Source organism: Pseudonaja textilis, chromosome 1 (genome assembly GCF_049901715.1).
Source record: "Pseudonaja textilis isolate UNSWEBS1 chromosome 1, rPseTex1.2, whole genome shotgun sequence".
In the NCBI taxonomy this organism is placed as follows: Eukaryota; Metazoa; Chordata; class Lepidosauria; order Squamata; family Elapidae; genus Pseudonaja; species Pseudonaja textilis.
In genome coordinates, this window is record NC_141990.1 from 281551553 (window position 1) to 281568414 (window position 16862).

Below are 16862 nucleotides of genomic sequence, written 5' to 3' on the forward strand. Positions count from 1 at the left end.
TAATGTATATTTTTATTGTACATCATCCCAGAAGGTATAAAATTACTACTCTATCCTCTTAGGTTCTAAGATTCATTGAATACAGAGTTGGAGGCAAGTTAATATACATTTTATTTCTCTTAAAACAATATGGAGCCTGGGACAGAAATATCCTTTTGCCGCAAGTTTCTAAACTTTTAGGTAATTTTTCATCTAAAAGTTATACAAATTATATTGATAAATGCATAAAAATGAATGAAACATATAGTTGACAATAAAATGTATATAAAGATATTTACATAAAATATGTTTGTGTGGTAATAATTGAAAAACATTAGTGCAGAAAGTGGACAGAGCACACTTCTGTGAAAAGCATGACAAATAGAATATCCAAACATATTTTCCAACTTTAACAAATTTGCTGGTATTTATTTATTCATATGATTTTTTCAGAGTAAAAATCAAACATCCCCTTCCAGTTTAAATCTTACGTAAATATTTTAGCAATGTAATTTCACCAGTTTCCCTTCTATAGTATCACATCCTATTCCTAATGCCATTAACATTTTCCCAGTGTGTGTATGTATATATGTATACACATACACACATATATTGCCTTATAATGAATTCAGCAATGTTTCAGTTAGCTCAAAACTGATCATATAAATACCGAGTCACCATGTAGATACTGCTGAAATACAACCCCCAGTTTTCATATTGGTTATAGTTGTTGGGGATTGTAATTTAACCACATTCTTGTGTACCTGGAAATAATGGCAATTGAATATAGTACTCTCTGTGTACTTTCTTTATATACATAGCTTCCACTACTGAGCTTCTACATTGATCTTTCATTCCCCTTACATGGAAATCTGTGATAATAGAATCTAGGAAAAATTCTACACCTAATCACACCATAGTCTGGAGATAAATTCTCAGCAAGAAGACGAATATTTCAATTACGGAAAATTTCTCACAGGCGTATACAATCTCACATTTAGAACGCACAAAGATAAATTATGCTGATGAAAACAATGGAGAAAAATTGCTTTGCACAATGTGCATTTTACATGTTTGTCTTCCTTATTCGTTTTTTGGTTCCAACTCATTTCATAATGTAGCATTTTTCATCTCATTAAATGCTTATTTATTTATTAGATTTTCATCCAACCTTTATTACTTTATAAGTAACTCAAGGCAGTGAATATATAAGATACTCCTTCTTCCTATTTCCCCAAAACAACAATCCTTCTAAATAAATATAATTCCTTTGCAGGAATTAAGATCATGGAGCAGAGCAGGGTCATTAACAGAGAAAATACAGGCATACATTTATTTGAGAGTTGTAAACAGTGAATATTCTAATCCAAACTGACAGATGTGAGAAATCAATGCCTAATATTTTTGTTTCATTTTTAAGCAAGCTTTTATTGAAAAGAAATAGATGGGTTTAGCTCAAGCAAAAGAAATAGTACAAAAGATTGTTGCAAAGGTGCTTTTTTCCAAAAGGCATCTTTCTTGAGACAACCATGACCTGGATGATTGAGAATCTCCATAGAGAGTACAAAAGATTGTACCAGTAAAACATGAACATTTGCATTATATTAAATCAATTTCCATATGCAGCATGGCACTGAAAATTTTAAGGATCAGCAGAAATAGAATTCAGCAAAAAGTTGAGATTTAGTCTTTGATAGTGAAGCTTGAGTCTTTACATACATATTCACTTGAAATCCTATTCAACTGAATTTACAATAGATATACTTAGGATTGGATCTTAAACACCTAACCTGTTTGTCTCTCTCTCTCTCTCTCTCTCTCACACACACACACACACACACACACACACACTCTTCCCCCCCTCTTTCCCTCACTCTTGCTCTGTGTCTATGTGTGTTCAGTATATTTATTTAGTATGTCTCTGTGTGTAGATATATCAGTATCAATATAAATTATTTCTTCTGCTTTCTCATCATATTTCAGAATTACCGAGCTATTTTGGTACCCAGCTGACACTCCAAAAGACTTTTCAAGATTCAAAATTTTAGCTTGAGCTGTAATAGTTTGAACCATTTTTCATCCTTGAAAAATAGGAGATGGGGAGATGCATAAATTCACATCTTTAATTGGAATATTCACTATGATAGTATTATTACAAAGTAGAGAACGGTCTTGTATTTTTTCCGTTTACATAAATGTACATAGTTCAATGGCATCCATTCTAAACATATATAACCTATAACCTATAGGCAACACACACACACACACAAATTATTTGCATATATTACATTATAATATAACTCTTTAAAATAATGCATTGTGTTAACACAATTTGTAATAAGGTATTTTTAACAAGAAACAAATAAAGAATCCAGCTTGCATATGAAATGCCAGTTACCTCCCTTGGTTGGGCTATGTAGACTATTCATGTATATAAAATAGTATATTAAAGTAAACTTAACAAAAGCAAAGAGCAATCAATTGCAACTGTATTTTTTTTCTCTTCTTCTTTGTGATTCTAATTTTAAAAGCATTAAAGAAGACAGCTGCTCATGCTATGATATGCGCTAAACAGCCTGAAGGATAGAAAAAAATATATTTGTAGCTCATAATAACTATTGACCTTTCTGATATGCCATGTTCTCTCTGTTAGCTATTCTGTTCTATCAACAGTAAAGATTGAACATGACTTCTTAATAGAAAACATGGGGTTTCAAGCTGCCTTCACAAAGGTGTTTATGTATTGTTATTTTGTACTGTAGTACAAAGACTAAGTCCTAGTGCCCTTAGTTTGACATCATGTTGTTATAAAAAAGGCACTCGCTCTTAAGGGCAGATTAATAAAAGAATTTGGCTCATAATCATTTTATGGCTGAGGTAAAAGTGTTGCCATATTTGGTCCAATATGGGGGCAGTAGAGGTAGGATCCAGCATCATCTGAGTAATAGAACATGCATTTCTCAAGTGGCTGTATTTAGAACTGCAAGGCAATAAAATTTAACGTTGACTTTTTGTCATTATAGAATTTGTGTTACTTTTTCTTTCTAGAACCCTAGCTTCCTGCATAATTTCTTATTTTTTGATGTCTTGTACATCCAAAGTGTATATTTACGATGCCTAGTATTCTACACTGAGCTCAATATGGTGGCTGAAATAACAGTTGGCATTGACATTGTGACTTTGACTTGTGACTTTGACATTGTGAATATTTCCTTAGAGTGTGTGTGTTTTTTCCAAATACCAATCTTGCTCTGAAATTAAACAGGGCAAGACCATTTAAAGGTCCTTCATTTTCTCAGGGTAGGGCCACACCAAGAAGCAAAGTCCTGCTTGGCATATGACAGTTGGAAATGGTAACTCATTGAATAAATCAAAAGAGAGTAGCAACAGAAGGCAACTATGTTATTTGGTGGGTGTGTATTTGTAGTGGGGATGGAATGACTTACAGTTATTTCCATGGCTTTCCTGTAATTTATAGCAATGCGCCTCAACCTCAGCAATTTTAAATGGTGTGAACTTCAACTCCCAGAATTCTCTAGCATTCTGGTTAGGGGGTTCAGAGAGTTGAAGTCCACACATTTTAAAGTTGCTGAGCCTGAGAAATACTGTTTTAGGGCAGTGGTCCCCAACCTTTCTGGCTTTGTGGACTGGGGGGGGGGGAGAGGAAATGATTCAGGGTGAGCAGCAGGTCCGTACAGCTCCATTTGCATAAGCAGTAAGCACTCTCGCTTGCAGGTGTGAAGTTCCATTTGTGTGAACGGAGCTTCATATGTGCACATGACAGTACCTGCTACTCATGTAAATGGAGCTGTGTGTGTATGCATGCTCACCTGCTGCTTGCGCAACCTGGTTTCAAATGGGCCATGGTCCAATACTGGGCTACAGCCCAAGGGGTTGCGGACCCCTGCTTTAGAGTATTAAAAGAGCCACACAACACTGAAAAAAGGATAACAAATTCTCATAGTGGCAGAGACAATACTTTGTTTCTTTAGAACAAAGTATTTTGGCACATTAGCACATTGATACATCTTCAGAATAATGTACTATAACATGAATCAGTTACAATTTCAATCATGTTCAAGTCCAGAAAAAATATCTCATATTTTATACCAAGCATTTATTTAGAATCTAAACTGGAGATTCCTTCTAGAAGAACTAAAGTCATATGAAGCTCCTGCACCCCAATAGATGAATGCAGTCTACAGAGTCTTGAATCTTGCCAAATTGTAATTTTTAGCATGACAGAAAAGGAGATTAAATGAGTAATTCTATAGATCACATTTAATTCATTGCATTCTAATTAAATTACTTTTGTCCTGGACCTTCTTATTCCTTTTTCCTAGCCCCAATCATTTTTGGGAATGTCTCATACCACTTCAACTACAAAAATATTGTGCATTTTTGTATTAAGGCCATGCTGGTGAGGAAGAAGGAGAACATAGCTCACTCTTCCCCAACCAACTTGGCTTCCAGATGCTGAAGATTAAAGCTGACTTCAGGATGCAACATTGGGAATTTCAAGAGTTTCAGTCACAGCATACCTAGGGCAGTGGTGAGCCCAATGTTTTAGCACTGAGAATACAAAACCCAAACTGAGTTGTAGAAAGCTCAGTGATAAAAGGGGAATCCAGTGCTAATGCCCTTTCACTGTGAAATTCATGTTTTATTTCTGCCACAAAGACATCTACTCCAATAAGTCTCAAATGAGCTTCTTATTTTTATTTCCATATATCATGTACTATTTTACTACTGTTTTAATGTTTTTGATGGAGCCCTATATAATAATTGTACTAAAGCTAGGAAAGCCCCTTCAAATTGTGCAAATTATCACCCAATATCCTTGTTAAAAACAGATGCAAAAATCTTGACTGCAACTTTAGCACAGAGATTGTAGAATATGCTACCATCAATCATACATGCTGCACAATCTGGCTTTATGGAAGGACATCAAGTTTTGGATAATATGATTAGTGGAAATGAGATAATTAGTGGATTATTTTAACAAATGAATCTGAGAAACCTGAAACTACTCTGGTGACATTGTTAGATGTGCTTTCAGTGTGATTATTTGGAACTTTTTATGAAAGAGATGGATTAATTTCCATTTATATTCCTTGGTTTAAAATCTATTATTTTAGTTCCTTTGCTCAAATTTTCATAAAGGAGATTATTTCCCCTCCAATTAAGATGTATCAAGGAACATATCATGAATTAATTCTTCTTATATTTAATTTTATTTTTGGACATTTGGGTGGCTGGAATTGAATACAAATTGTTATTACAGGGAGGTGATATTTTGGCTCTTGTTAATAATTATCAAATTTCAAAATTATCGAAATTCAAATCTGATGAAATATGGTAAATTTTCTGTGTGTATATATTCCATGGAAATAAGAAATAAATAAGTAAAATAATATGTGGTATTTATAATACAAAAGCCACATTATCTCATTTCTCAATTCAGATAGCTACATCTTCATGAGAGGGAGAGGCTTTGTGTCACATAGGCACAAGGGCTATCCTGTCCCATCTGTAGCTTGTATTGATCAGGAATCTGGAGAAAGCCTAGAAGGCATTTGCATGGGCAGATGGCTCAATTACCTGTGGAAGTCTTCAGGGCTGTGGAAGGCTTCCAGAGGGAACACCCAATGTCCTAGAACATGCAGGACCACACAGTGTCCTTAAAGAGCCTCCCAAAAGTATCAAAAAGTACCATGGATATCTTGATATATCTTATCTCCTGTGTGCCAGCCTTTCTGGGTGACTTCTGTATCTCTTGTGTGCCAGCTTAGCTGGTGTAGTGTGAAAAGTGTATAAATACAAGCATTTTTTATTGCTTGGGGCTTCCTTTCTTTTAAAGGGGCCCATCTTTGTTCAGCTGAATAAACATGTAAGCTTAAAGGCAACTTTTGATTCTCCTATCTATATTACTTCTATCTATATTAAACCAACCCATATCTCAGAACTAGAGACAGAAAAATGCATTATTTTAAAAGCAAGAGGAGGGGAAAATTGAAGACTTCTTTGCTTCAGAAAACTTGCTATTTTAAAGATATAAATAACCATTCTGACTGAAAGTTTCAATGAGTCAAGATTTGTTCTCTTTAACTCTCTACAAATTAGGAGTTTTTATTTAGACAGTCTGGAATTATACCTTAAACATGTTCTCGAAGTTTCTGTAGCCACATGTTTCTAAAGTACCATGCCAGAGGGAGATACTATACAGTGTATTCCATTTCATCTAAGTTTACTTCTTAATCATCAGAAAGATAGCACAAAAAAAGAGGTTCCAGATGGGGAGTCACCTGGAAATTGGTAATGGCAGCATGAACTACCATTAGCACCTGGAAAAACCCCTGTACTTTTGCAGCTTTTGGAATCGACTATAGTGCTGCAAAGGATGATGGGGAGCATTTAAGAGCGGTTTAGGTGAGTGTATTTACACCTTTAAATAGTACTGGAAGGCAGAAGCTTCCAGTGCTAACCTAGACCAGATTGTATGCCGTTCTTGCCAGATGGGAAGTTTGTTGTTTGACATTAAACTCCTTGAAACCTGCTTTCTGCTGTTGTATGGTGGTTTGTGTGCAAATCTGTGAGCTTTCAGAAGACCGGCTGAGACCTAGCCTCTATCCCAAAGCAGAAAGCACAGCCAAGCCATTCAGCTGTAGGAAATCTCCTTCGGTTTATTTATTGGATTCTGTTAAATATTTAGAGAGACTGGTTTTTTAGAAGATGTGAATATTTTTAAATTATATCACACAAGATTAATAATGTTAACAATTGTTTGAAAATATACATGAGTCTATAGAAAAGATTAAATTACATAAAAATGACTAAAACTTCACAATTGGTATATACATATTAAGAGGAATGCCTGAGGTAATTCCACTTAGATACCTTACAAAATTTGATCTGTTGATCATTACATTTTTATGAAATTGCCAGGTTCTTTTTCTCTCTTGCCCATAGTGAGCAATGGGGTTCACTTAACAGCCATGGTGTTTGCTTAACAACCACTGCAAAAAAAGATCACACAATTGGGTGCTAAAGTAAAAGGTGACCCATTTTACAACTGTTCTGACTTACAACTTAGTTGCAGTTATAAGTCAAAGACAACCAGAAATGGCTAGCTCAGTGTTTCTCAATGTCAACAACTTTTAAGAAATATGGACTCCCAGAATTCTCCATCTAGCCATGTGTTCTGAGTTTGAAAACATTGATCTAGAGGCCTTTTTATTACAGAAAGCTGGGCTTTCAGCTTTCAGCTCATCCTGTTTAGGAAGTCATATTATATTCCCCAAAAGACACGCCTGCAGTATGGATGTGCTTTTGTCTCTCCAGTTGTTGGTGGATTAACATGTGATAGATAGCAGCAACTAGAAATTTTCTGCAATTGTATACAGTTTGTCAACCACAAACTGTACAAAACTATATCCTGACAGAACAGATAAGTTTTATGTTTCACTGCTCTAAAACAAGCAAACTGATTGGAGCTGGCAATGTTTATCTATGACTTAGGGCTGTGCAAAACATTTAGGAACGACACTTTAGTAACCACATGAGAGAACATGTGAGAGCAAATTTGGATACATAGGAGAGAACCGTCTCATGTGTTGCCCTTAATGTAAGGAATGTATTGAAATCTCTCTTCCTATAGAAAATAAACATGATCTTGATCTTCTTAGCCAGTTCAGTTTTAATTCATTGTTGTCCAAGGGTTGTTGTTGGTTATTTTGCTGTTTGTTTGTTTTTTCATTGATAGCCTTCTTATGGCCCTCTGGTAAGACAGCAGTTGAATAAGCAACAGTTATATTAATATATTCCAATTTACAATAAAAGATGGCCTATCAAGTTTACAAGTCTGGTCCCCATATCTTGCCATAAGATACAATACACCTACTTGACTCAAAAATAAGCCCCATTAAAATAATTTCTGAATATGAAAACATTAATGATTTTTGGGGTATCTTAATCATGTTATCTGACAAATACAATATGTATACAGCCTGTTTTGAAAGTCTTATAATGATCGCAGATGCTTTCCAATGATTCTTCACTTAATGTTGAAGCTGTGGCATCTGTTTATTTAAAATAAATATTGAGTCCCTTCACAGTCTGTGGTATAACTGTTTCTAAACTGCTGCTTCTAGCTAGTAGGATTATTTCAGAACTGCTGTGCTTCTCAGCCTGTATTTATTGTCATGGTTATTGTTATGGAATAGGTATGATTTTCATGGTCTGATTTATGAGATTAGCATTGCTTCTCTTGTGTGCAGTAACCTACAAAATGATTTATTTCTGTGATAGGTGGTAAATTCTGAATCCTTCAAAATTCCATGTGCATATATTTCATCCCAACTTTATACAGATTATTAGTGGTAAGGGTGAACATTATTAAATTAATTGTCTAAAATTAGTGCTTAAAATACATTCTAGAACAAGTCACTTGTTGTAGTTTCTACCTTTTATGCCTTGAGCCCAGCAAATTCAATGGCATTTGTAGAAATCCTGATCACACCAAAAGAATAAGATGTGCAGAGCGGCATCATGTTATAGATGCTGCAGTTACATACTTGTGTCACAATGCCTGAACAAAGTTCTGATATTTGTGATGTGACTCATATTTGTCCACTAAACAGAGATGGTATTCAGCAGGTTCTGACTAGTTCTGGAGAAGAGTAGCGGAAATTTTAAGTAGTTCAGAGAACCAGTAAATACCGCCTCTGACTGGAGATTTTACAGTATCCTTCCCCTGCCGTGCCCACCAAGCCATGCCCACAGAACCAGTAGTAAAAAAAAATGGAATCTCACTACTGCCTGGAAGACACCCTTGGTTAATTCTCAGTGTAGAAGGAAGAAAAGAACACTTGCCTGATAGTTTCAATTTTGACAAGTTGAAAATACCTCTGTGCCATAACTTAGAATATTTTTTGCCAAGCTGATCCTCTTCACCTGCGTTGGATGATAATTTATATTATTCATATCCTTAGTTTTGATTGGGAAGATTGTAACCAATAAGGCTTGAAGGAATCAGGTTGGGAGGGCTGATATAAAATAGAAATACTATGCTGGCACAGAGCAGAAAATTCCTAGGGAAAAGTAAACTATGTAGTTTCAAGTTGGGCAATTGAGAGTGTACTTAATTCTCATCATAGATCCAGATTGTCGGCTGTTCCTTCAGAGGTAGGCTATGGACAGTAATATAGTAGAAAATTGTAGAACTGACACTGGAATCAATCCTTCTTTTTTCCTGACATCTCCTTCTAAAATGTACACAGATACACACAGAGACATTTTCTTTCTAGATAAATCATCTTCCTAGACAAACCTGCTTTTCAAACCAGTAGGAGTTTTCAGACTTTAGTTGTTCAAATCTACTTGAAGATTTAATTTCTAGTTGGCTGAAGTGTCATCCTGTTGCAAGCTCATTGCTGTAGCATGTAACATTTCTTCTCATCTCTTTCCTTCCTTCCTTCCTTCCTTCCTTCCTTCCTTCCTTCCTCCCTCCCTCCCTCCCTTCTCCATGCTTCAAAAGATTTGTCTCATTCTTTCTGTCTCATACACAAGAGTACAGAATAGAAGTGCAAATAATTTAAAAAGGGAGAGTTGATTAATGCTGATGAGGCAAAAATGCAGAAATAACATTAGAAAAATGTAAAGGAAGAAGACATGCAGGTAACTTTGTGACTTTCAGAGAATCAGGATGCAGATTCCCCATTTCCCTTGGATAAAGAGGAATATTAAACCTGCAGATTGATAAAGCAAAATGAAATCCCATTCTCTTCGTGCTTCAGGCCAAGCTCTTGAGTTAGTCAAAAGTGTCCAAATACAGCTTACCATATTTTAGTTTAAGCAGTTGCTGTAATGGCATCCAGGTATTGTACAAAAAATAACATGGCTAACTGCAATGGAGGTGTAAGGGGGACAGGGGAGTTCCTACATGGGAAAAAGACCTAAACTTGTTTTGAGTCTCTCATTGTCACGAAACAATACCATTAATTGTGCCATTATATCCTATTGAATAACTCCAAATCCCAAAATCATTGCATATGCTTTCCTATGCACTTTGGTCAAGTTGTCATAGAAAAGGAATGACCAAATTACGTTGTTGCTCTTTTCCTACCCCTTTTCCATGTACTTTCTGGATTGTTGTCCTGTTCATTGTGAAAACATGTAGTGGAAAGAAGGGGTAGGTGAGATGAAGTCCAATTATTTAAGTTGTATTATGCTAATAAAAATGCAGCCGAACTGTTAAAAACCATTGTTTATGCCCATTAAAAAGCAAACGGGACTTCAGAAACCTCAGAACTATGGAGCGACTGTGTATTTCAAAATATCAAATGGACACTGGAAAAAGTAATTTAAAGAGAATAAAATTTGTATTATTAAAACTATTTCATTTAATCAGAACTCCCACTATTATGCAGGTAGCAGTATGAGAGGGGAGAGGAAATCTAAAGATTTAGCCTGAGTAGTTTTTAAAGGAGACTGTGTTTATATGAAACATTTAAATATACTTCACCAACTAAATATATTTAATGCATAGAGCATAGTTTGATTAATGGCTGTTGGCCATAAAACAGAACTTCACAATCAGAAGCACTGTACATCTGAAAACAAGTTGCTGTGATTTAAAAAAGAAAAAAAAACCCGATTAGGAAAATGCTGCTCTGATGCCATGCTTCTGGGAAGTGTCTGAGTCAAGAGACCTTTCTTTTTATCAAACAGAAGACTTCTTATGTTCTTAATTAACACAACTTCCATGTGTTTAGTTCATAATTTTTAACAATACATTGTAACATATTTTGCTCGCTGCTTATGTTAGGTTATAATGTGCTGGACTGTAGCTGCCGCGTGTGTGAAGCCAATTTTAATATTTATTCACTCAGCGGGAAGAACACATGCTGTGGCTTTCTTAATGTACACTTTAACCACTGTACTACTGAGTGCGGCATACTAGCAGTAATAATTCATAGTGAGTCTCTTCATGCCATTATTGCTTAGGATCTTTTGGGGGTGGGTGGGTTAGAGTTCTAGTCACCTTGATTATATATATATTTCCTTGCTTTGAAGCTTTCATTGTTTAGATACTGAAAACATGATATTACCCAATGAAACCCAGCACTAAGGCCAGATTTGTGGTGTGGTTTCTGATGGCTTAGCACTTTACTAGGTCTCTGAGGACATCACCAGTAAATGTGAAAGAAGCCAACAATAGATTGGCATACTTTTCTATTTCCACTAGAATAGAGGAGTAAATTAAGTCTAACCTTAAATGTATAATCTGTCCTTGGGAAACAGAAAAAATAGGATATAGCATCTTCGAGCTCTCAGCATCCCTTATGAAGAAAAAAAATGGTTCTAAGGGTCTCTGATCTTGTGTTTTAGTAAAATAGAACTGCACGGCTGACTGACAGTTCTGATCTAAAGCATTTACATTTAAGTTTTGATCTCTCTGCTTTTGATTAAAACTAATGAGCTCATTTAATTCAAAATGGGAATCTCTGATAAGAGAAATAAGGTTGATGTGATTGGATTAGAGGGGCAAATTAAACTCTTAGAGCAGAAGTTTGTGCTTATATAGTGTATTAAAAAGCTGTTGGCGTATTATGGCGTGTTAGATGATGAGAAAAATTTCATAGTAATTCATATTTAATCAGAAGAAATGAAAGTACTAAATATAACATGGCTCTGCTTTTCCCCCGAGTGATAAAGAGCTGTACATTTAAAATGACATGAAATTCATGCTCTCTTTAAAAAACAGTCTTGAGACACACTGAAGAAAAAAAAGCATTATTGTCAGTGGGCTAATCACAACAGAGTAGAAATCCAAAGTAAAAATGGCTATAGGAAAGTAAATATATGCAAGTTAATATCAACAGCCTAACCCTTTTCAGATAAAGTGGAAAAACCTTGGTCGATAAAAGCAACAGTCTTTAAATTTGATGAAAACTGCTTGACTAGTGTCCTTTGAACTGCCTAAACTGAAATGTTTTCTTGCCAATATATTTGTAGAGGTTTGCTTCTCAATTAAACGTCTTGCACAACAAAAGTGTGCTTGCATTTGATAGGAAAATAAAAGCACTCGAGTACGTGACCTTTTTACTCATGTTCAGGTGGACGAATGTTACAATTATCTCTTCCCTACTCTCAGATAAAAGCCAGCTCCAATTTGACGGAAAGAGCAACGGGAGAGGGAAACTTCCAATTGAAGCGAGAAAACAACAATTTATTATTTGAAAATTGTCCATAATATATGGACTGGTGGTTTTCATGGGGGCATTGAGGAAGGCCACGTTGAATTGACAAAATTTGTGGGATAGTCTCAGAAAAATAAATAGGCTCTTTTCTTAAAATCAGTTTGTTTTTTCAAGTTTTTTTCTACTGTGGAGTTTTGCTTGCAGAGTTAAGAGAACGCTATGAATTGTCATCCTAAGCAGTTTGGCTCCCCTCCCCCACCCCCTATTTCTATCATGAGCAAGGTGAAAGAGATATTATTTATTTGCTTATTAGTTATGCCTACAACTTCTGTACTGGTCAATTAAAAAAAAACCACCTCTTCCACTTCTTGCATTTGGCCCTAGGTTAGCTATTCAGAAGAACTCTCTAAAAGTTAAATGATCAATAAATTATTTTGTTATGTCTATTTTAGTGGAAACTACAAGCCCAAGTCTACTTTCAACAGACAACAATCTAGAGCGTTCTTTTTTCATTCGGATGAAATCTACACTGACCAAGCGAGGTGTACACATAAAATCTTCAGGATATAAGGTAAACTTTTGTTTTGTCTCCCTAAATATTCTCCATCTTTTTAAAAAGATAAATGATAAATTGTAGCAGATCCCAGAATCTCCTCTCTAGAGCTTCATAACAGCTGAGCCTGGATAGTTTTCCAAATATTGCACAATTTGAGAAAGTGAAAGGCCATAGATGATATTTTTGCAGTTATATCCATCAGATATCATAGCAAGGTGAAAAAATCAAAAGCATTATTTAGTGTCACAGACTATCTGGGGCAGTCCTTAAAAATTCTTAATGTAGAATGAAATAATTAAAAGCCTCATTTAACACAAGAGATGCTTCTTAGGAAGCATATATTCCATGGATTTAATGAGAAGGAATGCTGTATTGGGAGTTTACAACTATTTTTCTATCACCACCAATGAATTGGGGGGGGATGTTTTATTTCAAAAATTATTTTCACTGGAAGAATTTTCATTGTTCTTAATGTATGTATGATCCTAAATACTTTTATGAACAAGGCTGGCTTTGAGTTGTTGGGAATTCAGATCCATCACTGATGTTGTGATTCTAGATATAGTTTTTCTTGCTTTAACTTTCTTTGTGATTAATAATCCCAAATTTCACTTTCAGTCCTTGCACTTAATTTCCTGTTTGTTCTGCTGCTATCCTGCTTTCTCTTGTTTTACAAGAGATAAAGATTTGTCAATATACTCAGAATATAACATTGTTGTTGCATGCCACCCCAACCCACATTGTTTGAGTTGAGTAGCTCTATGATTCAATTGAATATGTAAATTAATAAATACTTTTTCATGTTTTATACAACCATCTATTAACAATCCATTCTGTTATTTCTTTTCTTGTTATTTTGGTTATGTTATAGAACACTGAATCTAAAACAACCAGCCTACTCAAATTTATTTAGGAGCAATCAGACTTTGAAAATAATACAATCTGAAATGCCTTACTGTTATTTTGGATGCATGTCAGATGAGAGCAGGTATAAAACCAAAGTTCCTGTGCCAGGATCTTGAGAATATGAAAATCACAAATTCTTTCTTTGGTTATAGCTTGTGCTTATTGCTATTAGATTTAAGACAACTTGACTTGATCTTTAGTGGAGATGATAGAATAAGTCTTTTTTAAAAAAATCTACCACACTCTTTCTATTATGCATATTATGTGCAATGGTTTTATAATAGTGAGAATAAACTTCCGGGTTGTATTTACAGCTTTTATCAACCCTATGTCACCCCGAAAGACTGCAGAAATATAACTTGTAGAATATACTAACAATATCTTGAAAGCCTACCAGGGCTTTCCATTGACCTCCCTTATATGAAACGGAATCAAGATGGGATTATACTCAGTCTTTTTCTCATGCCTATTCCTTTCCCAGCTTAGAGCTGTTGTTTGCTCTTAATGTGCCTCTTAATGGCTCTTATATGCTTGGTCAAGGCTATCTTTGCATTCCTCTATACATTTGGTGTTGATTCTTTATTGTGGAATAAAAGAAAGGAACCAACTTATTACAAAACAAAACAAAAAAGATAAAAGAAGATGGGAATACAGGAAAACAGACAGAAAATGCTGGAAAATAAGATTTTTCAGTTTAAGAAAAAAATTAAAACAATCTTTTTTGTGAAGAAGAAACATCTTAGGCATCTCCAGGAAAATGTATGCTCTGGAATTCTTCTTGATATAAATGCAAATAATACTTCTGAATATTTTTAAGAAATCATTTTTTTTAAAGGATTCAATGCTTTGCCTCTAATGCTGAACTCAGTATGCTTTCATGTGGTACAAAACATACAATATAGTATCATTTCTTATAGGCAAATTCTAAGCTTCATAATTAAATATTTAATTGCTCTATATAAATTTAAGATAAGAGAGTTTGTGTCTGGTCAGTAATAGCAGAGAGTGGAGGGTTTTTTTGCATATGGCTGACAGTAGGGAATAGAGAGAAACTTTCCAAAATGACAACACTGACTTAATATTGGAATAAAAAGACAGACAAATTAACAGAGTTGAAAGCGATCTTGTAGGTCGTCTAGTCCAACCCTCCCCCCCGCCCAAGCAGGATACCCTACACCATTTCTGACAAATGACAGTTCACTCTCTTCTTGAAAGCCCCCAATGATGAAGCTCCTGCAACTTGCGAAGGCAAACTGTTCCACTGGTTGTTTGTTCTCACTGTCAGAAAATTTCTCCTTATTTCAAGGTTGAATCTCTCCTTGATCAGTTTCCATCCATTATTCCTTGTCTGGCCTTCAGGTGCCTTGGAAAATAGCTTGACCCTTTCTTCTCTGTGGCAGACCCTCAAATATTGGGATACTGCTATCATGTTTCCCCTGGTCCTTCTCTTCACTTGACTAGCCATGCCTAGTTCCTGCAAACGTTCTTCATATGTTTTAGTTTCCAGTCCCCTAATCATCCTGGTTGCTCCTCTCTGCACTTTTTCTAGACTCTCAACATCTTTTTTAATAGTGTGGTGACCAAATCTGGATGCAGTATTCTAGGTCTTACTAAGGCTTTATAGAGTGGTATTAGTACCTCCACTTGATCTTGATTGTATCCCTCAGTTAATGCAACTTAGGATTGCATTGGCTTTTCGGGCTGCCACCACACACTGCTAGCTAATATTTAACTGGCTGTCCACTAGGATTCTGAGATCTCTCTCACAGTTACTGCTATTAAGCCTGGTTTCACCCAGTCTATACATGTACTTTTTGGTTGTTCTTGTTGTTGTTGTTTTGCTTAATTGTAAGACTTCACTTTTCTGTACATTGAATTTCATTTTGTTAGATAGGGCCCAGTGTTCAAATCTGTCAAGATCCATCTGGATCTTGAGCCTATCATCTAGGGTGTTAGCTATTCCTGCCAGCTTAGTATCATCTGCAAATTTGGTAAGTTCCCCTACTATTCCCATGTCTAAGTCGTTTATGAAGATATTGAAGAGTACTGGGCCTAAGATGGAACCTTGTGCTACCCTATTGCTTACTTCCCTCTATGTAGACATAGAAGAAAACAAGTTTGAAAAAGACTTGAATGCTAGAGTGGAATAGTAGTTAAAGTCTAGGACTAACTCTCCTTGAGTTTCCTGAAGAATGGCAAGAAATAAATCTGATAAATAAGAATAAATGTATGTTCACACCTTGAACTATTGTTGACTGTGTAATAAACACTCAATCCTGAATTTCAACCGATGGTAAAATATTTCTGTCAAGTGACTAAATAAATTGTTTGACTACTGACACTTGAGTAACATGTATGTCGGCTATTATATTCTCAACATCAATTTACATATAACCTCAGGCATTTCTGAGGGAACGTTCTTGAGAAAGAACTTGGTTACTGTGATGCAGAGATTGTCTGGTGTTCAAGGTGGAATAGAAAACGTCTTGCAAAGTTTAGTCTTTATGAAAGCAGTTATTAGGGAAAACTAAGGAGACTTTATTTAACACATTTATCTATAATATAAAAAGGTCTCAGTATATATAGATCTACACTGAGGTTTTCACAAACTTTAGTGAAGATCTATATATTTAGCCCTTGTTATTATATAGTATAGTATATGTATTAAAATATAACCTCCTTAGTGGTTCCTAAGTGCTATGAAATTATTATTTATTTATGTTATACTGTATAGAAGTTGACTTTCTTTTAGTCAGAATGTGAAGAATTCAGTTTGTAAGAACTTCTCATTCCTCATATTTGGAGAAATCATAGAAATGTGAATATTTAAACATCATCTTTACTTCTTTAATAGCAATTTTTATCTCAGCATTTAGGCATATTATATTCTTTGGGAAATTTAATTCAATGCAATAAAATGAGATAAAAAATAATATGCAAACATTTAATTACTGGAATGCATCCAAAGTATTTGTAATGAACATTGAAAATTGATGGATATATTACCCCTAATCAACATTCTTGTACTAAAATAATCTTGAAATAGGTATAAGTTAAAAAATTGAAAAATCTTTGTATCTCCAATAATGTTTTCACACACAAAAATGGATACACACCCAATTAAATGTTGCTATTGCTATTCTGCCAAGACTATCTTACATTATGGACTATAGAATGAGGTAATCACAGTTCTCCTGAAAACTTTAATCAATCAGTCAATT

General features: G+C 35.0%; 1 protein-coding gene across 14 annotated transcripts in view; it reads left to right on the forward strand.

Moving 5' to 3' along the window:
- The window catches only part of NPAS3 (neuronal PAS domain protein 3), a 775438-nt gene that overhangs the window by 705189 nt on the left and 53387 nt on the right, over positions 1-16862 (forward strand). For all 14 annotated transcript variants that reach the window (XM_087921893.1, XM_087921891.1, XM_087921890.1 and 11 more), the window contains one exon: positions 12632-12750. In XM_087921893.1, coding sequence (XP_087778019.1) covers positions 12632-12750 — 119 coding nt within the window. The remainder of the gene's footprint in view (positions 1-12631; positions 12751-16862) is intronic.